The 26,565-nt window shown below is 49.5% G+C and overlaps 1 protein-coding gene across 1 annotated transcript in view; it reads left to right on the forward strand.

Annotated features, from left to right (window-relative positions):
• Positions 1–221: 221 nt before the first annotated feature.
• The window catches only part of GABBR2 (gamma-aminobutyric acid type B receptor subunit 2), a 356,730-nt gene continuing 330,386 nt past the window's right edge, over positions 222–26,565 (forward strand). The window contains exon 1 of the mRNA XM_043486441.1: positions 222–692. Within this exon, the coding sequence (XP_043342376.1) occupies positions 375–692 (318 nt within the window). The 5' untranslated portion in view covers positions 222–374. The remainder of the gene's footprint in view (positions 693–26,565) is intronic.

Raw genomic sequence — 26,565 nt, forward strand, 5'->3', positions numbered from 1 at the left:
CGAACGGCTCGCGGCGGGAGAGCAGCTCAGAGCGCGCACGGGGGCGGGCGGAGGCGGCCGGGTTCGGGGCGGCCGCGCCGGAGAGGCGCGCGCGGAGACGCCGGCCCCCCTCTTCGCGTTTGCTCGCTGGCTCCCCGCCTCCCGCACTCTGCTCGCTCCCACCCCTTCCCGGCGTGATTGATCCGTCACGGGCGCCGCCGCTGCCGCTGTCGCTGCCGCCGCGGCCGTTCTGTGCCTAGCCAGAGCCTGAGCCCGAGCCGGAGCGGGGATCGGCGCCATTGCGCGGGCGCCGCGGGGAGATCTTGGCGCGGGGCGGCGGGCCGGGCCAGGCCATGCGGGCCGAGTGAGCCGGCGCCCGCAGCCCGCGGCGCGGCATGGCTTCCCCGCCTAGCTCCGGGCAGCCCGGGCCGCCGCCGCCGCCGCCGCCGCCCGCGCGCCTGCTGCTGCTCCTGCTGCTGCCGCTGCTGCCGCCGCTCGCGCCCGGGGCCTGGGGCTGGGCGCGCGGTGCCCCCCGGCCGCCGCCCAGCAGCCCGCCGCTCTCCATCATGGGCCTCATGCCGCTCACCAAGGAGGTGGCCAAGGGCAGCATCGGGCGCGGCGTGCTCCCCGCAGTGGAGCTGGCCATCGAGCAGATCCGCAACGAGTCGCTCCTGCGCCCCTACTTCCTCGACCTGCGACTCTACGACACCGAGGTGAGCGTCCGGCCGCCCGCGCCGTCGGGGCTGCGGGGTCAGTGGGCCAGGGCGTGTTGGGCAGACGCAAGCTTCGGCCCTTGGGCAGAGCCCTCGCTGAGCCTGCCGAGGGCACCTCGGGCTGGGGCTCAGGGCTTACCCTCCGGGTCCCGCCGGGCTCGGCTCGCAAAGCTGGTGCCCAGATTTGCTGAGCATCTTTCCCCTCTGGGATTGTGTATGTGTGTATGCTTGTGGGATGTGGGGTAGAAAACTAGGGTCTCCTTTGCCCAGAGGAAGAGTGGAGAAGGTGGTAACTGAACCTCCTGAAAGGCCTGCAGTGGTCACCCCTGCCCAAGTCCCGCTGGTGGGGCTGTGGAGTGCTAGGTGGGAAGAACAGGCGCATTGACTATAAACTGGGCCATCGGGGGCTGGAGAAGCCACGGGCCTGCTCGCGGGCCTCAGAAAAGCCTAATTGAGCTTTTGAGGTCCGGAGGACTCGGGGACCCAGGGGCTGGAGCGCGCATCGGGGCTGGGCGCCTGGTGCGCGCCAGCAGCTCGGAACCCGCACCGGTCCGGCCGGTGTGGGGCCGCCGGCTCTGCAGCGCTGCTTGCTGCCTGCAGGTGCCTGGCGCTGCCTGTGGCCGAGCGGCTTCCTGAGACCCCTTCCGGTTAGTTGCTCAGAGTGGCCCGAGCAGGTCTCGCCCCGGACGCGCGAGGGTGTGCGGCCGCGCCGCTGCTGGTGGCCGGGCGGCTGCCGGCGCAGTTTCCCGGGGCGCGGACTTGGAGCGCAAGCAGTCGGCTTGCCTTCCCGGCCTCTTTCTCTGAGGGGAGCAGAGGAGCCCAGAGATTTCCGTCCTAAGCCCCCTCCTCACACCCTCAGCTTGCGTTCCAGCTGTGGCAACAGCGCACATCTCCGCCGCCCGAGAACTAGGGTGCGCCGAGGGGGCTCAGAGGAGCAGTCGCTGGCCGCGTGAGGTCGGGTTTGCGAGTTTTTCCAGACTGAGGGAGCCCCTCCGCTCCGGCCACAGCGGCTGAGACGCGGCCTGAAGGGGGCAGTGGTTTCCTGTGCAGAACGCTCGGTTGGCGCCTCTTGCACCGCGCCAAGCCGGGCCAAGGCAACGGGCTTAATTGACCCGGCTTCCTGGGGCTCCCTGGGCACTTCTGCTCGAGCCCTGGTGCAGAAGCGGAGGGGAGGGACGCCGTGCCACGCTGATCGGGCACCCTAGGCTCCACTTCCTTCTCTGTGTGACCCCCCCCACCCCCCACCCCCCGCTTTTGGGTCCCCGGAAAAAGCAGAAATCTGGATTGCGTCTTATTTCCCGCCTCCCCCCTTCACTGATGAACCGGTCTTCTCTGCGATGCAAATAAAAGGTGAAGGAACGGGTGGCAGTGGGTGGCGGGCACGGAGGCGCAAGCGGAGAGGCCTCCTTTGCCCTGGGAGGGTGTAAGCTGGGGGGCTGTGCAGAGCCAGCCCCTGCGGAGTCATCTCCGAATGACATTCCTGTCTTCTCCAGAACATTTCAAGTTCTCTGGGGGTACTTGTCCGACACACATAAGCAGAGAGGGCAGTGCAATTATACCGAGCCCGTCTTCTGGGTACTGTTTCTCTGTTGCTCCATCTTTTTTTTTTTGAAAAGGACACAGGAGAGCAGGTTCTTTGGAGACAAAACCATTTGTGGACAGGGCAGCCCTGTTTGCATCATCACCAAATATTGTCAGCTGCATAATGTTTTCACCAATTTATTCCATTCAGAAAGCTTCCCTGAAAGAGATTTCATATTAGCTTGTTAGTGGCAGCAAAGGGAAGGATGCTCAATTTCAGGATGTGGGTTGATGCTTTTATATTTTATTTTTCAAGTGTGTCTTGATGCCTTTCTGAGTGAGAGGGGGCCTAAAGTCAAGAGGATGAGGCAGTCAGAAGGCACTTGAGCTCGAGGGAAGGAGGGCAGAGGGCAATCTTAGCCTCACGCGAGCAGAGGCGTTTCTAGACGTTTGAAGGGGTACAGGGCACCGGCTTTGGGTGGCTCTGACCTGAGTCTGGTCAGAAACCTCGTATCTTCCCCGTGGGTGACCTTGAGCAAGGGATTTAATCTCTCTAAGCCTAGATTTCCATTTCTGAAAAACTGGGACTATTATATGTACTCCGCAGGATGGTATTGTGACGCTTAAGGGAGATAACTGGCTGGAAGGAAAGATGCCTTGAGTGGACAGCACGGCAGCCAGTCCTCTGTCTGGCATGCTGGAAGCACTAAATAAGTGTTTGCTGCCTTCCTTTCCTTTCCTGCTTCCCCTTTCCTCTGCTGTAGATTCACAAGTAAGACATTGCAACTTTAGATGTGGTAAAATGGTCACAACTAAAATGTTGAGTTTGCTTATTTGTTTTTCCTCATCTCATGAAGAGTCAGTGAAGTTATCACCAGAAAAAAAGAATCTTGGCTTAGGATCAGATAAGTATGTTATCTCCTGCCATGAGGTGCCACAGTTGGGAGAACACCCAGGTGATAGAATACTTAAGTTTTTCAAGTGGCCCATCTTTATCGAGTAGAGGGGCTTTCTTTCTAAAGCCAAAGTAAAGGATCGGGCTGGGTAATTGCAATAAAACCTGAAGGGTGTTTGGGGCTCGTCTTAGAGCGCGCGGACCCTGTTTGATTCAGACAGGATGTCTTTAGGGATTGGGTGTACTGTCTAGGCACTCTTGGCAGCGTCACTTGATGTCTGTGGATGTGAACGCAGGATGGACGTGGTGGGCATGTTGTGGCAGCTTCGCTATCGTTTGCTCTCAGTCAATGGCCAGAAACTGTGGGCAGCCGGGATGGACCGCTGTCCACACAGCCTTCGGAGACGGAGATTAGCAAGACATGGCTTAATCTGATCACTGGGACCAGCCTGTCTCCATCCAGGAGCCTCCCACACACTCTTACTCAGTTGCCCCTCTGCTGTAATTAGAATGGCAATAAAGGATTCAGAGCCCCACTCAATGCCATGTGTTTGTGAAAATGAAACATCCCGGCAGAATGTCTGCTAGGCAGGACCTCTCTTCTTGGGTGCACCTCCAATCTCTTCAGCAAGTACTTCTTCATGTATTCCAAGGAACATGTGAATATATGAAAAGACAAGCAAGACAACGGAAAATACAGATAAGAGGAAGCAGCAGAAACCACGTAGATAAATGGGCGTTACTGAACCCAGAACCTGGGCTAAGATGACTATTGCATTTTTGTGAATTAAATTTTAGCTCTGAGCTTCTTGGCAGTCAAGATTAAAAAGGAAACATGGTGGGTTAGATTACCTATATGTTTGTTTAAAAGACTCCGAGGGACAGTGTCTTTTTTAAATAAAAGTTTTACAGGCTCAGAAATATTCTTCCTGTGGTTGTTTCTCATTCTTTGGTAGTCATATTAATAAAATTAAATAATAACCAAGGGCTGAGTTACAGATATTATTGGCTTTCCTGATTTATTTAAAGTAATATTCATTTTGAAAAAAAAATTGTAGAGAAACATGAGAAAACTGCATATAATCCACCTACGCAAAGATAATTGCATCTAATAATTAGCATTATTCCCTTCCAGTTGCTGGTGTTTACTATTTGGTGTGCTTGAGATCTTTATGCATCCTTTTATATTTTGTTTCATTCACTTAATGTTATAGCATGGTTATGTCTCCATGCCCTCAAATCCTCTTTGCAAAGATGAATTTTAGTGGCTGTTTACTATTCTATTCTATCCTATCCTATGGGTGTCCCATAAGTTTTAAGTCATTCCCCTATTGTTGGATTTGTATGTCTTCCACTTGTTACTATTTTCAATTATTCTGTAATAAACTTGGGAAAAGTCCAGGAAGCCAAAGGAGCACGCTCCAGGTGTGCACCTCTCAGAAAGTCTACCCCATCGCAGGGATCCAGCTTAGGAAACCTAGTGATTGGTGAGTATGTCCTTTCCTTGAGGGGGTTGCCAAATATCTGTTGTCTCATTCTTTGTACTTTAGAGTGGACCCAAACACCTGTGGGATGGAGGCCAAGCTTTTCAAGGAGGTCTGAGTACAGCTTAGTAGGCATTAACTGAGCACCTGCTGCGTTTACTGGTATTGCAGAAAGCAGGGGCAAACCCAGTCCTGGGTTCAGGAGAGGAGCTGGCGGATAGGGCAGAACACAACAAGCGCACGTTCGTCGTTTTCAGCTCAAGATAGAAAGTAATCCGTCCTGATGTCCGCACATTTATGTGACTATACTGAAACCCATGGATCTACACACTTTAAAAGAATGAATGTTACGGCATATGAATTATATCTCAATATAGCTGTTTTTAGAAATAAAGAGAAAATGAGGTCTTCTAGGATCAGGCTCACATGTCTGTGGTTAAACCCCACTGCCTGGTGACAGAAACCCAACTTTAACTGGCTCATGTGGCTGAAAAATCCTGGAGTGAGCTGTATTCAGGTATGGCTGAATCCAAGAACTGAAATATCTTAAAAGTTGTCTCCCTCTTCGTCTCTTGGCTCTGACTTCCTTTGTGTTTGGCTTCACCCTCAGCCAGGCTCTCCCCATTTGGCTGTACAGATGGCCCCTAGCAGCTGCGAGTTTACACCCTCCCAGTTTAGAAACTCCAGTAAGAAGAGCGTTTCTTTCCTGACTATTCCAGCAAAAATCCTAAGCTCAGTTCTCATTGGCTTGAGTTGGGTCAAATGTCCATCCTCGAACCAATAACATGATATTGGTGGGTCTGGGACATCCGTCAGCCTTTCATGGAGGAACAGGGTGGTGAGGTCAGCCCCATCCAACCACATTGAATACAGAGTGGAGAAGAGGTGATTCCTCAGAGTACATCAGAGGCTGTTAAAGTGGGGTGGATGCCAGGTGGATCTGATCACAGATATGTACTTGGGAAATGCTAAGTTCAAGAAAGAAGCAATAGATGCCAGGAACATTATGAGAAAAGGAAGACCACATCTAGATTTCCTGGGAGAGAGGAGGTCAAGATGAGTCTGGAAGGGTGAATATAATGTTGACCCAAAGAGGTGTGGGCTCAGGCAGATGGAGGTTGGATCCCAGAAACAATCACCAAGATCAAAGGATGGAGGACGCAGAGTGTGAGGTGTGTTTGGGGAGTGCTGACCTCCTCTGTTTCCACCTGAGTGCAGGGTTTGTAGAAGGAAAGGCAGTCTGGTGGTGGGTGTGGAGGGCCTTGAATGCCGTGTCAAGAAGGTTGGCCTTCATTTTGGAACGGTGAGGAGCCGTGGGAGATTTTTGAACATGAATGTGACAAGATAACGGACAATAGGGATGTAGAGGCAGGAAGGTGGAGAGAAGGAGGAGACAGAGAAGCCAGGAAGCTGTTGTAGCAACTGAAGGGGGAGATGCTGGGCCCTGAGCAGAGATGGAGAGGCAGTGGGAGGGGATGGAGGTGCTCTGAGGCCTGACTGCATGGGAGAGGCTGCAGAGGGGAGCTTAAGAGTGGGGGTGTCTGGCAGACCAAACAGTAACTGAAGTCAGTTGCACTGCAGGGGAAGGAGGAGAGAGAGTCCCCGAGGGGATGAGGCTGGGCGCACAGTCAGACCCTTCAGCTCCCATAGCTCCAAGCACCTGTTGGATGAGCATCTCATCATGTCAGGAGACCTGGGTCTATATCCCCATTGGGTACCATGTAGCTGCCTGGTGACCTTAGACAAGCCACTTTGCCTCTGTTTCTTCATCTGTAAAATGGGGCTAATACACTAACTGCTTGATAGGATATGGGGATCAAAGAAGACTCTCTCGGTAAAGTAATTCAATGCTTGATGTCCTATGAGTGCTCAGTAACTATTCATGCCAGTTTTGTCACCAGTCTTATTATTCCTGCACCCAGTGGATATGATGATGTTGACTCCGCAGAGCTGAATTAGAAATAAACGTAATGGATATGGAATCTCAAAACATGATGTAAAGCCATGTTTCTCTGTAATCACTTTCCGGTGCCATGTTGCTGAAAAGGGTGTTGGAGAAAGAGGATGTGAGCGCAAGATCTTTATTCATGTGTATCTCCCAGCATGTCTTCCATATTTGTCTCTTTCTCCCCTGCTGGACTGTAGCTCTGTGAGGGCAGAGCCAGTCTGACGCCCCCGGGTTTTACATGCAGTGGGCATCAGTGAATGTGTGCCGAACTGAACTATAAGTGAATAAATTAGAATCTGCCTTCTGAGTTAGCTTCCCATGGTATGAATGATTTCTCTGGATCACTTCCTCAGAGAAGCTCCACCTCCCCATCACCAACGGACTTAGAAGACCCCATGTATCAGGATTAAGATGAGCTGCCTCCTGCATGTTCCCACGAGCACCGACCCCCGAGCTTTCCTGGCGTGAGGGAAATGCCCTTGGTCATGCCATGCCTACTCCCAACCAATTTCTCAGACCTAGCTAGGCACCCAGGAGAAGGTGCGTGGAATAATATACCTTTAGAACTAGATATTGCGCTAAGACTTTTAGCTCGCTACCTGTATTTTTAAAGGACTCTTCTTCATGTGTTTGGCCTCCCCTCTAAGGAAGATCATCAACTTCTTTATGCAGAGATGTGAAATCTCAACAGGGAAATGAACAAGCTGAAAGTGTAAGACAGGGGTGAAAATAGAAGTGTTAAATAAATTCACTGAGTTTCCCAGGTGGCGCTAGTGGTAAAGAACCCGCCTGCCAATGCAGGAGACATAAGAGATGCAGGTTCAATCCCTGTGTCAGGAAGATCCCTTGGAGAAGGGCGTGGCAACCCACTCCAGTATTCTCGCCTGGAGAATCCCATGGACGGAGGAGCCTGGTGGGCTGGTCATAGGGTTGCAAAGAGTCGGACATGACTGAAGCGACTTATCACACACACACACAGAGGATGTATAACTTTTGTTAGTCGGGGTGGACTTGGCAGTGCTGCATCAACAAATCCTTAATCTGTTTTGCTTGACACAGTCAAATTTATATACTGCTCAGCCAAATCCAGTGTGGGTCAGAACCTCCTGGGAGGCCCTCCGCCAAGTGAGAACACAGGACTCCAGGCTGCTCTTGTGTTGTCACTCTCCCATCTTTTGGCCTCAAGAAGACAGGGGCAGGAAGAAATCCTCAGGGGAAGGCACACGAGATTTTCTTTACTTGGAAGTGGCATGTATTATTTCTACTCATATTTCATTGATCAGAAATAGTTGTTGACCAACCTAACTTAAAAGGAGGCTGGGTTATGTAAAGGAGTGTGTGGATGTCACGGATGCTCATCGTTTGGGGTCCATCAAGAGTTACAGGCCAAGATGGAAATACAAGTTCCAGAGATCTTAGGGGTAATACCCTTGAAAGGTAAAGAGGAGGTAGTGAAGCCCTCAGATCACAGTGCTGTTCTGACCCCTGTGAAAGTAAAGGGGAAGGAAGGTGGGCTGGGAGAAGAGTCTCAGAAAGTCTTGGCCAGCCCATTGGGGTGCTCCAGAGCAACGGCTGCCAGTTAGAGGGATCAGTGAAAGTAATGCTCAGTTATGTCTGACTCTTTGTGACCCCGTGGACTGTAGCCTGCCAGGCTCCTCTGTCCATGGGATTCTCCAGGCAAGAATACTGGAGTGACCAGTCTCTTCTCCTGGGGATCTTCCTGACCCAGGGATCAAAGCTAGGCCTCCTGCATTGCACCCAGATTCTTCAGGGAAGCCTGAGGGATCACATATCGGAGACCGAAAGAACTCAGGCTCTAGAATCCCTGCCCAGCTTGGTCACTGGCTGCAGGCTCCCTGGGAAGAATGTGTCCTTGTCTTAATTAAACACTGCAACAGATCTTGAAGCTACAGCTGGAGGCTTAGCTGAGGGCACTTGTCCTGTAGATTCTCTCTTTGAAGGGGATCTGAGAGGCCCACCTAGATGGCTGCCTCAGCTCCGCCTGTTTCTGCTCCATCATACTAATGCTACGTGTTGTGATGGAGAGAACTTTCTGCCAGGCCCTTTTCTAGGCTCTGGGGTACAGAGGTGGATGTGACATGGATCCCGCCCTTGAGGGTCTCACAGCCCAACTGGCGGTCACACAGTGTGACCTGACCATGGTCAGGAGGGGTCGGGGAGGAGGATGGGGAAGGCATACCCTTCCTGAGGCACCTGTTTGGTCATTCCCCATGTTGTTTGGGGATGAAATGTCAGTGGCTTCTTCTTGCTTACTTTTTTGGTTATTTATTTTGGTTCTAGGAAGGTGAGAAAATTAAATGGCATAATTTGCCCAGGGAGCGTCGCATTCATCTGCTCCTTTTGCTCATTCTTATCCTCTCTGCTTATGTAACAGTTTGCAGTGAGGCCGGTGAGATGCCTTTGTCTCTGTACCTTCCCAGGAGCCAGCAGGTGTGCCTGGCTGACCACAGGAGCGTGAGCTTCAGCTGGGGTCAGTGGTCCGGGCTCTGGTGCTCGGTTGGTTGCTAAGACCGCGATGGCCTCGATGCTGGTGCTCGGTTAGTTAGTAAGTCTTTGCTCTTCTCTCTGAATTGCAGCACTGAGGATCTCTGCTCCACTGTGAGCACTGTAAGGGTGGGCACTGGGTGTGTCTGGCTCCCTTGTGCACACCCCACCCCTCTAGGCAGTATCTCAGGGCCAGGCACAGGGCAGGAGCTCAATAAATATTTATTGAACAAGCAAATAGACCTAAAAGCTTGGAACTCAGCTCTCTGATTCGAAGAGGATTAATGGGTATAGTTTTAACAAATTGAGGAAGTGCTTTTTATGCCAGGCCGTGTGGGGTGAGCTTTCTGCTTGCTCTTTATTCCTTCTTTGGTGCTTTGAGGGACCCAGTTGTTGTGCAGAGGGAAAAGGGTACTTGTTGGATGTTCCAACAGAAGATATTGTGCAGAGTCGGTGTCAGTCTCCCCTCCCCTGACAAACTCACACACCATCCTCCAAGGTCCTCCAACATCAAGCCTGGGGAAGAAATCCTTTCCAGCATCTGAGAAGTATTATGGTTTTAGGAGATTAGTTTGTTGGAGCAATACTCTAACTGGCAGTTGGTGGCTGGAGGAATAAGGTTCTGATACCCCATTCCCACCTCCGGGGAGTTATCAGGTCACAGAGACTGGGCTGAGTTCTGGTCCCAGTAGATGCTGTGGGAATGAAGCCAAGTCATCAGGCTTGGTGAGCCAGGTAGTCTAGTGCAAGTCTGAATATAATGAATAAAGGGGTGTTCTGGGGTCCCCTGAACAGCAAGACATGTTCCAGGTGCCTAGCTCCTGGGCTGGAAGTCTCTGCTCTTTATCCTTCTGTGGTCAGGGCTGATCCAGGAACTGGGTAAGCTCCATCTGGAGGTGACTATTTCTCTGATCTGGTTTTGCTCTGAACCCCAAATCAAATAGCCAAGTTTACAAGAATCATGTGCAAAGTACAAGTAAATTGGTTATGAGCTGATGTCTGAATATTTGAGAATTTTTCCTTGACTCCAGGGCATGAATGTTATGACATCTTTGGGGGCTGATTGGGGCGTTCTTTTCACCCAACTTTCTACTTTTTCCGTCTTTTTTGAACAGTCTACGTTGCTGGAAGGATAAAGTGTCATTGTCATCTAGAAAATTAGTGGTAGATCCAAAGTGCTGAGTAAATGGACTCATCTGTCTTCATCAGTGCCCATGTTCCACAGCTGCTGGCTGAAGCAGACCCCTTCTCCTGCCATTTGGCAAGGACATCATCAGTCCCCATTCGGATAAAATCTAGCCAAAGAAGGACTTTGTGGAGTGATGCATTATTGTTGTTCTCATGGTGCAGGGTTGGGAGGTGGCAGAGAGAAAATGATATTTTCACACTCTGCCCATGATCCACTTGACTTTGTTCAGAGGGAACTGATTTTGAAAGCAACAGCCATTCTAATAATAATCACTATATCCAAATCGATTATCCAAATCACTTTGTTTCTGAAACTACCCGTTCACTGAAGCTTGTCTGAGAATGCCCAGAATTGTTTCAGGGATTTAACTGGCAGCCGGGGGCCTGGAAGCCCACCCCAGGGCGTATGATCAGAGTCCATGCAAATGATTCCACCCAGTGTGTTGACGTTGATAGACTTTTGGCTCACCCATCACTCCACAGAGTGTCCTCTCAGGGCCCGACTGACCCTTCTGACCCTCCTTGCTGGACTCTGAATTCTAGAAACATTGGGAAGTCTTTAGAGAACTTCTAATCTATTGTCATTTAAAAAAGAAAAAGGAAAAGAAAACATGATTTGCAAGTAGGTGAGGAAAGAGACTACAACAACAGTGACTCACCTTCATCCCGCGCTCAGCGCGTGTCCGCCCTGTGTCAAGTACTTATTTAGTTCTCACGCCAATTTGATGCGGTAGGTGCTATTACTGTCTGCGTTTTACAGATGAGGCTTAGAGAGGTTAAGTGACTTATTTAACATCACAACCAACCACGTGGTGAGCTGGGGATTTCAGTCCGGATGGTCTGACTTTGATCTCTGCTGCTTAAACTCTAAAGTGAAATAGCATCTTCACATGGGAGCTCTCTGCCTCCCATGAAAGCAAGTGGCACGTTTTGTCAGCAGCTGCTGCTTCTCTCTTTTTTTTTGATGAATTTCACCCGGCCGCTTGCCTCTCCCTTTAACTCAGCCTCATCCTCACCCATTTCCCTGTCCGCCCACTCGTCACACACAGCCAGCGCTGTGCTCTCCACTCAGTTTACGCGCGTCTGTCTGCACAGCTGGCTCGCAGGTACCCGCTCTCTGCAGAGCCTCTCACCTCCGCGTGTTTCTCTGGGGCATCGGTGTTTGTGTCTCTGTGCGGGTCTCCTTTTAGACTTAGATCGTGTCGCGAGCCGCCGTGATGCTTCCTTTATGTGTAGCTCATACCTGCTAAGCACCTCCTTGGTGCCAGGCGCAGTGCTGGTTCCAGGGCATGTGGAGGTGAGTCTAAAACAGTGATGCTCTCAAAGGGAGGCCACCGGGGGTTTCCATGCAGCCTGGGGGCAGGTGCAGGCTGTCCTCAGATACAGAGGACCGCTGGGACCATGACCCAGCGCACTGGTCAGGTGGCCTCCCTGTCTAATACCCTGCAGGGACTCATCGTTGTTCTGGGAATGGGAGCAGAACTGCTCCCTGTGCCCTTGCAAGCCCTGCGGCCTGCCCCGTGCACCCCAGCTCCATTCCTGAGCCCTCTTCCCGCGCTCTCTGGGCCCAGACGTGGGCCCCTTGCAAGTCTCTCTGGTCATCGTGCTCAGAGAGTGTGTGCGGGCCCTTTTCACAGGCTGTCCCCACCGTCTGGAACGGGCTTTTGCCATCTTCCTTCATCTTTTAAATACCAGCTCAAGTGTGCTTCCTCTATCCTCCCTCCCTGGGAGAAACCTCTACTACAGTTTCTCCAAGAATCTCGAACCTTTGTAGTGCTTGTCACAGAGGCGGTTTTAAATTGCTGGAATATTTGATCCGTGTTGGTCTTCCCGCATTCTGGCAGGGGACTGGGAACGTGGTCTGCTTGGCTCACCGTCGTGCCCCACGCGGCTTCTAGCACTTGACTGTACTTGTGTTGGTCGCTCAGTTGTCTCCGACTCTGTGCGACCCCGTGGACTGTAGCACACCAGGCTCCCCTGTCCGGAATTCTCCAGGCAAGAGTACTGGAGTGGGTTGCCATTTCTTTCTCCAGGGAATCTTCCCCATCCAGGGATCAAACCTGGGTCTCCTGCGTTGCAGGCAGACTCTTTACTGCCTGGGCCACCAGGGAAGCCCTCTGGTGCGAACATTTATTGAGCACGTGGTAGATGCTCATTAAGCATTTGCGGAATGAATGGGTGAGCGCAGAAGGATTTATGAGGCCCCATCCGGTTGTCTATAATGGCATCCGTGTGTTTTCCACATCAGTGTGAATGTGGGGAGGACAGCTGGGCGCTGTGGAGAGACCCTCACACATGGCATCAGAAACCTGGGTGTGTGTGCTGGCGCTGCTCACTCCTTGAGCCTCGGTGACCTCATCTGTGAAATGAGGATGGGTTACTTTGAAGGCTGTCGTGGAACGTTCATATAAAGCATTAAGCACAGGGGGCCACGTTGATAGGCAGCCGCTGAATTTTATTATTGTCATTTTGTTATAACACATATGAAAATGTAAAATGCTGTATAGTCACATAAAAACCAGCTCTCGTTTCAGTGGAGGGCTGTGTTTGAGGCTAGCAAAGTAGTGTGTGAGATCTGTGTCCGAGCTTTGCTGAATGAGGTTGTAAGTGTGAAGTGGTTGTTCCCGAATCCCTGTCCACTTCCAGAAGGAGCTGAGGTGCCCTGAGAGCTCAGGGCTGAATCTCCTTGGGCCCAGGGTGAGCTCTTGACCCCTGGAGTCCTTAGAGCTGTGTGTTGTCGCTGCTGGCTGTTGTCCACGACCAAGCCTGGCCGTGAGCCGGGCCAGCATGTGAGGATAGGTGTGTCATCTGCATCGTATCTGCTGTGCCCCCACACCCAGGACGCAGCCTGCAGGCCCGCGGCCATATCTGGGAGTGAACGACTGCCCATGCCGCTGAGCACCTGGCGTGGCCACTGGCTCGCTGTAAGCACTTAGCAGGTGCTTTTTGCACGAGCGGCGTAAACGCAGTGTACAGCATGACCATTTTGGATGAAGTCACAACCGAGCCTCCAAAGGGAGCAGAGGCAGGAGACGCGATCAGGCATCTGTGAGGTGTGGACGGCTCCACCCGCATACTGGGGCTGCAGGCAAGGGAGCAGGATTCTGGGGTCACTGTGTCAGGAGAACGTGTTTCCCTCCAGATGCCAGAGAGAGATCTTTTAGCTCAAGGGCCAGGTGATTCAGTGGAAAGGGCTCTGTACTTGCCATGTGTGACCCATCTCTGGTTCTCACTAGGGTGACCTTGAAATAGTAGTTTAACTTCTCTACACCTTAGTTTTATCATCTGTTAAAATGGGGATAATAGCAATGCCCGCCCTGCTTGTCCGTGGAGTTATTGCAGAGATCATTGAGGAGGGAGGAGGGGAAAGAGAGAGAAATAGATTAATGTGAAAAGGCTTTACAAAGTCATAAAGAGTTACAGATATCAACTGTGTCTGAAACTAAGCACAAAGAGTAATTAATTCTGGGTTGTTCTCCCAGGGCTGTTGGCTATTTCCAATAACATCTTTATCAAAGACACAGAGATGTTGTTCACATAGGTGATTCATTCAACTTTCTATTAAGTGAGGAGAGCACAGTGTGAGATAACAATACTGTGGAAGCAGTTAGCCAGGGAGCTGAGGTTTCCTGACCTCTGCAGGCTGTCTTACAGAAAGAAGTGTCTAGAACAAGAAGTGATTAACATGTCTTCCTGTCATCTGTCAGGCGTCTTCAGAATTCAGCCATTCGGTGGCAGGTGTCAGATCTGACGCCATCTGCAAGCGAACTGTGGAACAGGGTCCCAGGCAGGAATTTGGTGGTGTGGGGGTTAGGGCTGTCTGCTGTAAGCAGCGACTTGCGATCCAGCCAGGAAGGCATGGGGGGCTGCTAGGTTTGGGGACTGGGACAAAGCCTGGCATATCTGATCGAAATGTGAAATGCCTAGACTGGGCCAGTTCACGCAGCCCAGGAATGGGAGGCTGGGATGAAAGTGAAAGTGTTAGTCGTTCAGTTCTCTCCAACTCTTTGTGATCCCATGGACTGAGGCCTGTGGGGATCCTATGTCCATGGAATTCTCCGGGCAAGAATACTGGAGTGGGTAGCCAATACTATTTGTTTTCTCCAAAAAGAGCTTTGATTCTTGCCAACAAATGTGCAAGCATTTTGTTGAGACCTCAAGATTTCTGGGCCAGGCAGTGTGGAGATGATGAGTTTGGTTTGAGAGATTTGGGGACCCCAGAAGTCCCCCCGGCTATGACATCCCCAGCTAAGCCCATCCTACCTGCTGGACTCCTGTGGACGGTGGGTCTTGAGATGGTCTGATTGACTTTGTTTTGACCACTCTAGATCCTCAGCAGGCTGTGGCCCTGGTTCCAGCCTGGTGGCTCCACCGTGGACAAAACAAAGCGACAGGTCCTTCCCGAGCCCCTCCAATGCCCCAGACCTTTTGCCAGGGGTCTCATGCGCTCCCCAGAGAAGGCAAGTGCAGTACAGAGCTTGGACTTCCGAGCCCTAGAGGCCCCGGTCTGGCTCACAGCCCTGCTGGGCGGCCTTGGGGGTCACTTCGCTTGGGGCCTCCCTTCCGTGTTGTATAACATGGAAGTTTGATAACATGATCAGTGTTGTTTTGAAGACTAAATAAAAGCATAGGATCTGGTGCCCAGGGGGTTCGGCAGACGCCACAGGGTGGGGTATGCACTGGGGATATGACATACTTCTCTTTTGGTGTGAGGAGCAGGCAGGAAGTTGCAGAACTGGCCTCTGAGAATTGCCTTGGATTCCAGCTCCTGAGGATAGGGACTTCTGTGGGTTTTAGTTTGGTTCCCCTGGGCGACTTGCTCCTGCACACGCATAAAGCCAGGTGCTTCTAGTTTGGGAAACCAGGGAGGTGGATGTAACTGGAAGAAGGTCCTGTTCTGGTCTGGCTCTGTATTCAGGTGATTTAGAAGCCCCTCCCTTACGTCCGGAAGCTTCAGGGTTGCTGGAGTCGGTGGTTTCACTGTCTAAAGAACAATGTGGCCCCTGGGAGAGACAGGAATGAGACTCTGACCCCTCTCTCTGGGGCTGGAAATTGTTAGGACAGGTCTGAGCGCTGACACAACATTGAGAAGGGCATGCTGCCCGAAAGGGCAAGAAGAGCTCTGAGGTGAGCGTTACTTAGTGGGGGGGCCCAGGGCACAGGGCTGTCGAGGGCAGGCGACCTGGAGATGGGAACTGATGCTGAAATATCCCTCCTCCTCTAAGATACCCGGGGGAGGCCCTGGGGATGGGACCTGCGTATACAACATAAATTGAAGGTGCTCAGTGTTGAGGACTGCAACCCTCAGTTTTCATCTTGGCTCCGGCCAGCCTGGCCCAGGCTTGGCCCCCTCAGGGCCCTGGTTTGAGTGCAGATCACAAGCCTCGGTGGCCAGCGTGGCAGCTGAATGAAGGTGAGGCTGGCAGCTGGGCCTGGCCCCAGGTTTGGGGTCCGGGTGACCTCGAGGGGTGCAGATGAGGAAGACGCATCAACCTGTCAGCACGAACCACCTGTAGGGCCGGGGTGTGCTGAGCAAGGTGCTCCCAGGGCGCCTGAGCTGCCCCATCCCTCTCATCTTTGAACATTCAGAGAAATGTTACCTTATTTCTGCCCCAGTCTGGTATAGTGTGAAGTGCAGTTTGGTTTCTTATTTTGTTATGATAATGACCTTATTTAGTTGATATTTTTAACAATTAAATAAGAACTATGGATTGTGTGTAGTGCTAGAGTCTATTATTTCTCCCAAATGCATCATCTAATAACAACCTGGTAAGAGGAGTTCTTCCATTAGCCCCATTTATCGATGGGGAAACTGAGGCTCAGAGTGGTGAGCCCAGGGTGAGATGGTAAGCAGAGACTCACGAAGTCTGCCAGGCTCTAAGCCCACTGCCAAATGCTTGCTCACAGCTGCCGGGCACACGTTGGCCTGGGCAGATGGGCTATGTAGCTCTGTCCTATCCTCTGGGTTTACGGGGATCAAGTCAGATGCCAGGGAGCCATCCATCATGGGCGTTCCTGAAGTCCCTTTAAGAGAATTGTGTCTACAGATGCTGTTGGCTTCATGGATGATAAAGTGCTTCCAACTTCATCCTCCTAAGCGCCTCGGGAAGGACTGCCAGAGGTGGCCATCCACAGCAGGGAGGCAGATGCTCAGGGAGGCTGGAGGTTTGGACCAGAATCCACACGCAGGCCAGTGTCAGCTGATCACGGGGGAGAGGTGACCTTGCATTGGACGTTGAGCTCCATTCAGGAGCAAGAATGACGCACCCGTGGCTGTGGGCATCTGAACACGCCTCGAATATAAGTGGCAGTGTGGGCGGCTCGCATGTGAGCAGGTTACGTTACTGGAGCGCGTGACTCGGGCGGACTCGTTCGCCGTCACTTACCAACCGCCTGAATTTTGGACGGGCCACTCCCCCTCCTGTGCCCCAGCGTTCTCATCTGTACAATGGGTGATGATAACAGCGCCTATTTCAGAGAACAGCGGTAAAAACTAAATCGGCTGAAGACTTCAACCGCTGCACAATGCATCGTAAGGGCCATGAGCTTGTTGTCAAGTGAAACAAAAGATATGAGGCTGATTTGAATACACTCTTGCGGAGGCACAAGCAGAGGCTATAGGAGCGCGAAGGGAAGCGTGAATTCCCACTGGGTTCGGCCTGGGAGGGCTTCTCAGAGCGGGTGACTTTGGAGCTGGGCTTGCAGAGGTGGAGATGTGAGGAGAAACCTGTGGGAGGAGGGAACTGCCCCGGCCAGGGTAGAGAGGTGGGGCTCTGAGGGGTTAATGCTGAGGCTGTCTGTGGCTGACCCTGGAGGACACACCCCCACGTCACCGGGGAGCTGGACAAGGTCATCTCCAGGGACATTGCAAAGATTAGGGTGCAGGGGAAAGAAGGTTGATCAGGCAGATTTGGTTAATCTTGGCTTCATTACTTGCTGAGACGCATCTTTGGGCAAGCCCCTATCCCACTGAACCTGTTCTTCCTTCTGTACAATTGGGATGTGTGTTCCTGCCTGATGGACTGGCTGGAAGTCAGGGATGAGAGGAAGTACCCTCTGGGAACGTTGAATGGGAGTAGGACCCAGCCATGTTTGACACCGATTAGATTCAGGAGCAAGTCTGCTATGAGCCCATTCTAATTTTAACAACCAAAAAAATGACTCAGGGTCTGAAGAGGGCCCCAGAGTGATTTCAGAGCTTACTCCAAGTTGGGTCTGTAGGTGGACATAATAGATGCAATCAGCTTTACGTTTCTTTTAATGGCTTTCTCGATGAAGGGAAGCAGAGAGTAGCAGGGATCCATGCTGAAATAGCTGTGGGAACTTCGGCAGCCAGAAGCCAGGTTGGCAGGCCCGGGCCTGTGGTATGAGGGCAGAAGGCTGGTGCTGTCATCCCCAAGGCTGTCTGTCAGCCTGATGGGTAGCCGGTCTGGCTGCAGAGGTTTCCCTTTTTGACATGGTCCTGGAGACCTGTCTTTGTTTGGATATTGGATGCAGGGCAAGGATTAGCACCCTGCCCCCCGCCCCTCACAGGACAGGCTCTGGGTTTGGAGACAGAAAGTCTCCTTGGTGGCGGGGGGGTGGCTGTCGTTTTGAGTCTAGTGATTGAGCAGATTGCCTTGAGAGGATGGAGTTCTTGGGTTGCTCAGTCACTCAGTCGTGTCTGACTCTCTGTGAACCCACAGACTGTCGCCCACCAGGCTCCTCTGCCCGTGGAATGTTCCGGGCAAGAATACTGGAGTGGGCTGTTGTTCCCTGCTGCCCGGGATCTTCCCAACCCAAGGGTCGAATCCACGTCGCCTACGTTTCCAGCATTGGCAGGCGGCTTCCTTACCACCAGGGCCACCTGGGGAACGGGATGGCTTGATCTGTAGGTTCCAGCCTTTTTCCCGCCTGCCACAGAACATGCTTCGCTGAGCAGCGACAGGCCATTCCTGAAACCCATGTGGATAGAAGAGGCTCTGAACAGAGCAATAGAGTGGTTTTCTCAAAACCATTGATAAAGAAGTTGATGTATAAAGACTCAACTGGATTTTTACCCAAATGACTCCCTTTGGATGTTTGGAGAAAGAGAGTTGTAATGCCTTAGGGGGAACTGAAGGGAGGAGGAGGGTCGTGTTCAGAATATAAGGATGGCCCTTGCAAGTCTTGACCTCGTGGTCTTTCATGAGAGCTGGGCTCTCTGAGCTTTGGTTTCTTTATCTGTAAAGTAGGTAGTGTACCCTTTTCAATTACCCTCCCAGGGTGATTTTTTTTTTCCTTGCTTAAATCAGATTATGGCAGTGGAGAGCTCTTGAGAAAAGTGAAGATGGGACTATCTGGGATTGTTAAGCATTTCTGTGAGAGAGCCCTATAGTGGCATTTGCCTGGATGCACGAAGAAGGAAATCATGAAAGCTACAGAGAAAGGAGTATTGCGAAAATAATAGGAACTAAAGTAGGTCTCATTTAGGTTTAAGGAAGAAATAGGGCAGTGGATGTAAAGACTGAGCTATCTATTCTTGTTTTTAAGTCAGAATTTACTTTTTAGGGCAGAAAATGGGCAGTTGGAGTCTTTCATCCTGTATGAGTTAGACGTCAGAATGTCAGAGATGTAGGGCTCCCAGAACAAACAAAGAAATATATCCTGAAAAGCTTTTCTTATGTGGCTCGGATGTGTATAAGAATCTGGCTTAAAAGCTTTCAGATCTTTGTGTGATATAAATCATGATAATTGACCTAATAGTGTTAGGATCCTAAAGCATGACATTGCCACAACCCCCTCCCATTCTGACTCCTTTGGAGAAAAGTCAGGCTAGGAGACGTCTGCAATAGCACATTTTGGAGGATGACCCCAGCCTCTCTGCTCGCTGAAGCTGTTTGCTTTCTCCAGTCCAGCTCTTCTTGTCTAGAGCGCAACAAGATCCTCCAGACGCTGAAAATGTAGGAATTCTGGTTATTGTCTGGGTCCCCCGGGAGCAGGCATGAGCTTACCCAGATGAAACCCATCAGGACCACAGCATCGTCGGAGTAAACGCGTTCCATGGGCTTAGCCTCTGTTCTTTATGGGAGTAAATTGTCTACTTTTCATCAAGGTCCTTGCAGATAAGCATTCTTATTGCTCCTATTTTTCAGATGAGAAAACTGAGGCACAGAGAAATTTACTTATCTGCCTAAACTGGCATGGATAGTAACTGACTAATTTAAACCCAGGCACTGTGGTTCTGGGGCTTCCCAGGTGGCTCAGTGGTAAAGAATCTTCCTGCCAATGCAGGAGTCATGGATTCGATTTCTGGGCTGGGAAGATCCCCTGGAAGAGGACATGTCAACCCGCTCCAGTATTCTTGCCTGGAGAATCCCCTGGACAGAGGAGTCTGGTGGGCTACAGTCCATGGGGTCACAAAGAATCGGACCTGGCCGAGCGACTGAACATGCACACTGTGGTTCTAGGCCCACGTGTATAAACATTAAGCACTGGTCTTTGTTTCTGGCTTTCAAAAGCACTTCAAAAGATCAAGTGGTCGAATTGTCTGCCTTCCTGTCATTATCCCCATCTTACAGATGAGAAAGCTGAGGCCCAGTGCTATGGCCTAAATGTCTGTATCCCCTACCCTCCCTACCTGCTGCTCTTGCAGTTAATATGTGAAATCTTGACTCCAAGTGTGGTAGTATTTGGAGCTGAAACCTTTGGGAAGTGATTAGGTGATTAGGATTTGTGTCTTTTTTAAAAGGAGACCCAGGAGAACTCATTTGCCTTTTCCACCATGTAATGTTATAGCAAAAGACGGTCGTCTGTGAAACCGGAATTGGACTCTCACAAGACACCGAATCTGCTGGTGCCTTGACCTTAGACTTCCCAGCCTCTAGAACTGTGAAGGATAAGTTTCTGTGGTGTATAAGCCACACAGCCCATGGTGTCTGTTCCAGAAGCTCCAACGGGCTAGACACCAAGAGAAGAAGCGGCCTGACTTGCTGAAGCCGCACAGTGAGATGGCAGGTGAACTGGACCTGGAACCTGCTCTTCTTTACGGAGAGGATCTTCCCCAGCAGTGTCTGCCTTTGGGGCATCTTTCCTCCTTCGGAGAGAGTGAGAGCCACATCAGCATGTGGCCCGGATGAGGCTCTTCGTCCTCATCCCTGGCAGGCTTTCCACTCTCGAACCCGCAGGTCCTCCTTCTGCTGCGGGGCTCACTCTGGCTGCCAGGACCGCTCCCTGCAGTGGCCCTCGCCTCTGCCCACAGAGGCTGCTTGAGGGGTACAGGTAGGCTGGCAGGAACCTTCACCAGCTGTGATTCCAAGGTGGGTGCTCAGCGCAAGCTCAGAGGGTAGCCTGAACAATTAGAAAAGGATGAGGAGACCCCTCTGAGTTCTTAAAAAACATGATGGATTGCATTGACCTTACTTACTTTGGTGAGGAAGTTACAAGCTGACGAGGTTAGGGAAACTGGGAAACTAGCAAATGTGAACTCCATGAAGGTATCTGACAGAATCTCTTGTGAATTTTCAACCAGGTAGAGAAGATGGTCCATTTAGAGGCATCTGTTAATTGTTTGCATCTCAAACCCAGGAGGTGTTAATCTGGGAGTAGTCTGGGGTGGGTGTCTACAGCAGGAGTCCCCAACCTTTGGGATCTAAAGCCTGATGATCTCATGTGATGATAATAGAAATAAAGTACACAGTAAATGTAATGCACTTGAATCATCCCCAAACCATTCCACCGCCCCCAGTCTGTGGAAAGCTTGTCTTCCCCCGAAGCAGCCCGTGGTACCAAAAAGACTGAGGACTGCTGATCTGCAGGACTCTGTTCTTTGCCTGGGCGTTTAAAAAAGTTATATATGGCCTACAGCTTATGGTGGTTTGTGCAAAAGTGGTATGCATCCTGAGAAAGCATGCTTCAGACTTTGAATTTTTATCTTCCATGGTCTAGCGCAGTGCAGCGCTCCGTCGTGAGGCTGGGCAGCGGCAGTGAGCAGCAGGCCTCCTGCTGAGCCCCACGATCACAGCGGTGAGAACCGACACCCTTAAAACTGGCCTCTGCCCAGACAACCATTGTGTTTGACACTTTCAGTGCGCTGTTCAATAAATTTCATGAGATATGCAACACTTTCTTAAGAAATAGGCTTTGTGTTAGATGATTTTGTCCAAATCTGTAGGATAAGTATTCTGAACATTCTTAAGGTAAGTTAGCCTATCATGTTCTTAGATTACATGTATTAAATGCATTTCTTACTTAACAGTATTTTTGGTTGGTGATGGGTTTATCAGGACTTAACCCATTGTAAATTGAGGAAGATCTATCATTGTCTATGTATCTACCTTTAAGAGAAGATATATATTCTTTCTTTAATCAATTACTTGAATAAAATCATAGAAGTCTTACAGGTCAAATTTTGCTAATGATGTCAAGCTAAGAGGATTAGTAAATATTTCAGATGACAGAGCCAGAAAACAAATTTCTTCTTGTTACATTCACGCCATTGCTGCAGGATTCCAAGAGTTCTTTTTCAGGGTTCACTACATCAACTGGCTCTTGGGTCCTGACAACCAGCTGCTTAAGGACAGGACAAAGTTGATGAGGCTTAAAGGGAGTAGGTATGAAGAGAGACCGAGGCCCTAGCTGACCATGACTCATTATGCTCTCTGAAGGGAGGGAGCAGCTGGGAGCTCCGCGCCTGTGCCGATGCAAATGCAGGCCGCTTTCGTCCTGAGTCTGCTGAGAATGAGACCTCTTTCAGGGCGTGTGCTGGGAAAGGCTGTGCCCGTAGGACCGTGGAAGACATCTGAAGTAGAGAGGAGCTCCTGTTGGTGACCTTGGCTTCGACCTGGCTTTGTCTCAGGTCACCCTCCCTCCTCACACTCTCCCTCCCTTCTCCCGATGGTTGTCATGTGAGACCTCAGGGTGCCGGGCACTGCAGTGGGCACTGGTGGACGGCACCAAACAGGGCCCCTGTCCTCATGAGCTGATGACCCATGTCCTTCTGCAGCGTGTGAGTAGGGGGTGCCAGGGTCTCTGGGGAAAGTCCAGGCATCCTGAGGCAGGCAGAGGTGCGGTCAGGAGCTGAGGTACACACAGGTGAGCCCAGGGGGGCAGCCTGGGGTGGAATGCCTTCTGTCCTGCAGAATAGTTCATTCTGCCTCTGAGTCGGCCGGTGAAGAGTGGTGTGAGGCAGCAAGGCCTTGAGGAAAGGAGAGAATTGCATCCTTAGGGCAGGAGATTCAGGCAGAGGCCATCACATGGGCAAAATACAGATCTCTAAGGATGGAAGCTTTGGGCTGGGATGAGGTTTTATCTCTTATCACAGATATTGGTTTTACTCTGTGTTTTTGAAAAATGTTATTGTAGTGTATAGCAGAATGGATTTGGCTTCGATCTTTGGGGATAGGTACATTATCTTGGAATCATAGCCCCTATTCCCAGGATGAGGACAAAGGTACCGAGGGATAAACATATCTCTGAGAAGCTGAGCAATTTCTGTTTGAGCACTTCCGTCAGTATCGTGCGAGAGGAGTCCATCTCCACTGCTGGACCTACTCCAGCTGGGAAGAGAAAGGCCTGCTTTTAAGATCCTCTGCATCTTTTGAAAAGCCATCCTAATGACCGACTTTTGTACTTGGAGAGTTTACATTAAGATTAAAAAAACAAACTTGTAGTATCTTATTATAAAAGTGATTTATGTTTATTGAAGACAATTCAGAAAATGCAAGTTAAAAGAAGAAAATTAAAATCACTCATAACCTCACTAACTAATATAATCACTGTAGATATCTTGGCATGTATTCTCATATTTTTTTTTAAAACAAAATCAGATTATTTGCTCCTTGTTACCTGCTCTTATTTTCTCTAACTTTATATCATGAAGAGCTTTCTGGGCCATTTCAGAACCTCTACTCCTTATTTCTAAGTGGCTTACTGGTATTCTACCAGGCCATACATGGATAATCTTCTCTTGTTGAAATGTCGATTGGGTGCAGTTTCTTGGTTTGTGTGTGTGTGTGAATGTTGTGTGAGTCTTAACAACATTGCGGCATACAACCTTGAAACGTAATGTGGGTGCTTCTCTATGATTAGTTCTTTAGACTAGCACTGCCTGAGCCAAAGGGTATGCAAAATTTAAATATTTTTAAAACTTAGTTATCTATGCCATTTCTGGAAAGCTTACTGTGGACCAGAGTCAAGTGCTTTTATATGCATCATCTCATTTAGTTTTCATAACATGCCTAGGAACTATTATTATTCCTCTTTTAAGATGAGGCATCTGAGTCTTAGAGCGTTTCAGTAACTTACCCAAGACCTCGGAGCCAGGACGTGGAGGGAATCAAGCCCGCTCACTTGGCTGCAGGGCTCACAGTGGAACCCCGCGCTGCTTATTGCTAAGCTGTCTGTCCTCAGACGGCAGCGGGTGGGGGGTGCGGGAGGGAGGCCTTCCCTTGAGCATGTAGCTGGGAGATGTTACTAAATAAAAAGCAAAAACAAAACCTCTGCCAGTTGGGCAGTTGATAACTGATAAACTTCTTTGTTTATCAGAAAGGTTGAATGTATTTCAGTGTTTAATGAGCTCCGGTTTAGTGAATTGACTTGTCATACCTGTTGAGTATTTTTATTAATATACATAGCTCTTTCCTACTGAATTGTGAAACTGCTTTTTATATATTACAGTTCTTTACCCACCCCCAACGCTAATGTGTGTACTAAACATTTTTCCAGTTTTTTCTCTTGTCTTTTAACATTAAAAATCTCATGTAACTAGATTGATACCTTTATAATTTTTGCTTTTGATGTATACTTAGAACATCCTGCAAATAATCCATGGCTTTATAAATAACCCATTTAGATTTTCTTTTGGTTATACTAATGATTTAATTTTTTAAATATTTAACTCTTTAATACATTTAACATTTATTTTTTAATAAAGTGAACCTCTAATGATATATTTATTTTCCAAATGGTTAATCCAGTGTTCCAATACCATTTGTTGAAAAAATTATTTCCCTACTTACTTGAAATGACACCTTATATATAGTTGGTCTGTTCCTGAATTTCTAGGTTTCTAGGTTTTATAAGGTGTGTCTAGGTCAGTGCCCCACTATTTAAATCACCTTAGCTTTTTATTAGTCTTTAATATCTGATAAGGTAAGTCCTCTCCATAATGTTAATAGTACTTCTCTTTCCAAGGACTTTCCTAGCTATCCTCATCCATTTATCCTCATGCTAGAACTAAAAATTATTTTGTTGAATATTAAAAATAATAATCATTAATTGATATTTTGGTTGGAACTTGGCAAACTTAGAGATTGAAATGTTTGCAGATTCATTTTGCAGGTTCATCTCATTTAAGAAACAAGGTGCATCTTTTCTTTCATTCTTACCTTTTATATATCCCTCTCAAAGAATTGGTAGTTATTAATTCATCCCACAAATATTTCTTGAGTAGTTCCAGACGTTGTAGCCCTTTTCATAGGAATCTTACTCGTTTCACTCACTTCATTTCTCAGTGTTTTATATCTTTGTTACTATTGTGAGCGATATCCTTTTATTTTATAGTGGCTCCCCTTCATCATCATATTTTCTAATTATTGCTGGTATGTAGAAAGCTTTCATTTGTGAATATTGCGTAACCAGCCACCTACTTGAGCATTCTCATCGGTCCAAATAGTTCCCCATGGATTTTCCAAGTAGACAGTCATCCTTTTTTGCAAGTGACAATACTTATACCTCTTCCTTTTTCAATATTTTTGTGTGGCTTCTTTGTCCACAGATTGAATTGTCATAAACTGTGAGAGCAGAACCAGGTAGATGTTGTGAGCACAAGCATTCCTGTTTGATGGTGCGTTTCTCTGTTGCTGGGCATGCTGGCTGTGGTTTGTGACAGGCTTTGGTGTGTCCTGGAGGTAGCTTCTTTCTCATTTACTAGGATGGTTGGGTTTTATTGTTTTAAATCAGAAATTTAAGTGAATTTTATTAAATGTGTTTTCAACATCTTCTGTATGAACTGTTTGCATTTCAAGGAGTTATTTCAGCAGGCCCAGTGGGCGACTGCATATCTGCAGCTAGACTGTAGACACTTTGTGAGTGGGCTTTGTCCTCAAAATCGTCTAAAATCATCCATCCCCAGCTGTTCTGAGACCCCGTGGAGAAACAGCAAGCTAAAACCATTCAATCCTCCACTCGCCCCCTTGCAGTCAATATTCAGTCAATGGTGTGAGAGTCAATGGACATACATTCTGTCCCTGTCATGAATTCTAGAAGGCTGTTGTCGGGAAGCACCCTCAGAACTCAGATGATCTGGCGCCATCAGTGGGAGGAGGCGTTTCATCCAGTTCTCCAGATGAGGTTGCTGTCATGTTTGCCTCATCAAGGAGCTGAATTACAATGGCATAGATGTTTAAATTGAGGGCCATAAAGTGCTTGTCAGGTACTAATTGTAGTCTTCCTGAGCCCTGGTATTACCGACCTCATGATTATGCCAGCTGCCGGGCTGGCAGGCAGCCTTCCCAGCAAGCAGCTGGCGATAAAGGTGTGGCTGTGATGGGCAAAGTTTGTCTAGGGAATTAGATGTGCTTTCTAAATAAATGAGGGATTCAGGAGTCAGGTGAGGAGCTGTATAACGGTTGGAAGTGCCCCCAGGACTGTGCCAGTCCATTTGGCCGAAAACAAGGTGTTCTAAAACTATTTGGTTGAAAACAGTATGATCAAGGTGAAAATCAGGTCCAAAATTATGAGTTGGCAAAAAATGCATCATTCCCTCTTTGCTGGATTTTCACATGTGGGTAGTTTGGGTGCTTTATTCATTTATTCAACAAATAGTAACTGTCTGCTGTGTGTCAGGTACTGTTGTCAGCAATGGGGGTACAGCAGTGGACACCACAAAGACTGTCCCAGAGAGCTTGGATCTGATGATGGAGATGGAGAAATGTTGCCTAAATGAACATACATCTTAGCTAGTGGACCATAAACCATGGCAGATGGTGATAGAGCTAGAAAAGACAAATAAAGCCCAATAAGGGGGTGAGTGGCGATGATTTAGTGGCTGGATGAGCTCTATTTGAAGTTGGTGTCCAGAGAAGGCCTCTGTGAGATAACGTTTCAACAGAGGTTGGATGGAGGGAGACAGGGAGCCTGTGGTGTCCTGTGATGTCCAGGCCAGTGCCAAAGCAGATGCAGCGGTCCTGACGCAGTTTCCCTGGGGAATTCATGACCAGCAAAGAGACTGTTGGGGCTGGAGCCAGGTGATGAAGTGCTTCAGGACCAAGCTGGTGAGGGGGAAGGGCTCGACCTCATCGTGTTTGATGGCCATGGGACGTTCAAGGATTTTGCACAGAGGAATGACGTGATTTGACTTGTGTTTTAGGGCCG

This window comes from Cervus canadensis, chromosome 14, assembly GCF_019320065.1.
Source record: "Cervus canadensis isolate Bull #8, Minnesota chromosome 14, ASM1932006v1, whole genome shotgun sequence".
Lineage (NCBI taxonomy): Eukaryota > Metazoa > Chordata > Mammalia > Artiodactyla > Cervidae > Cervus > Cervus canadensis.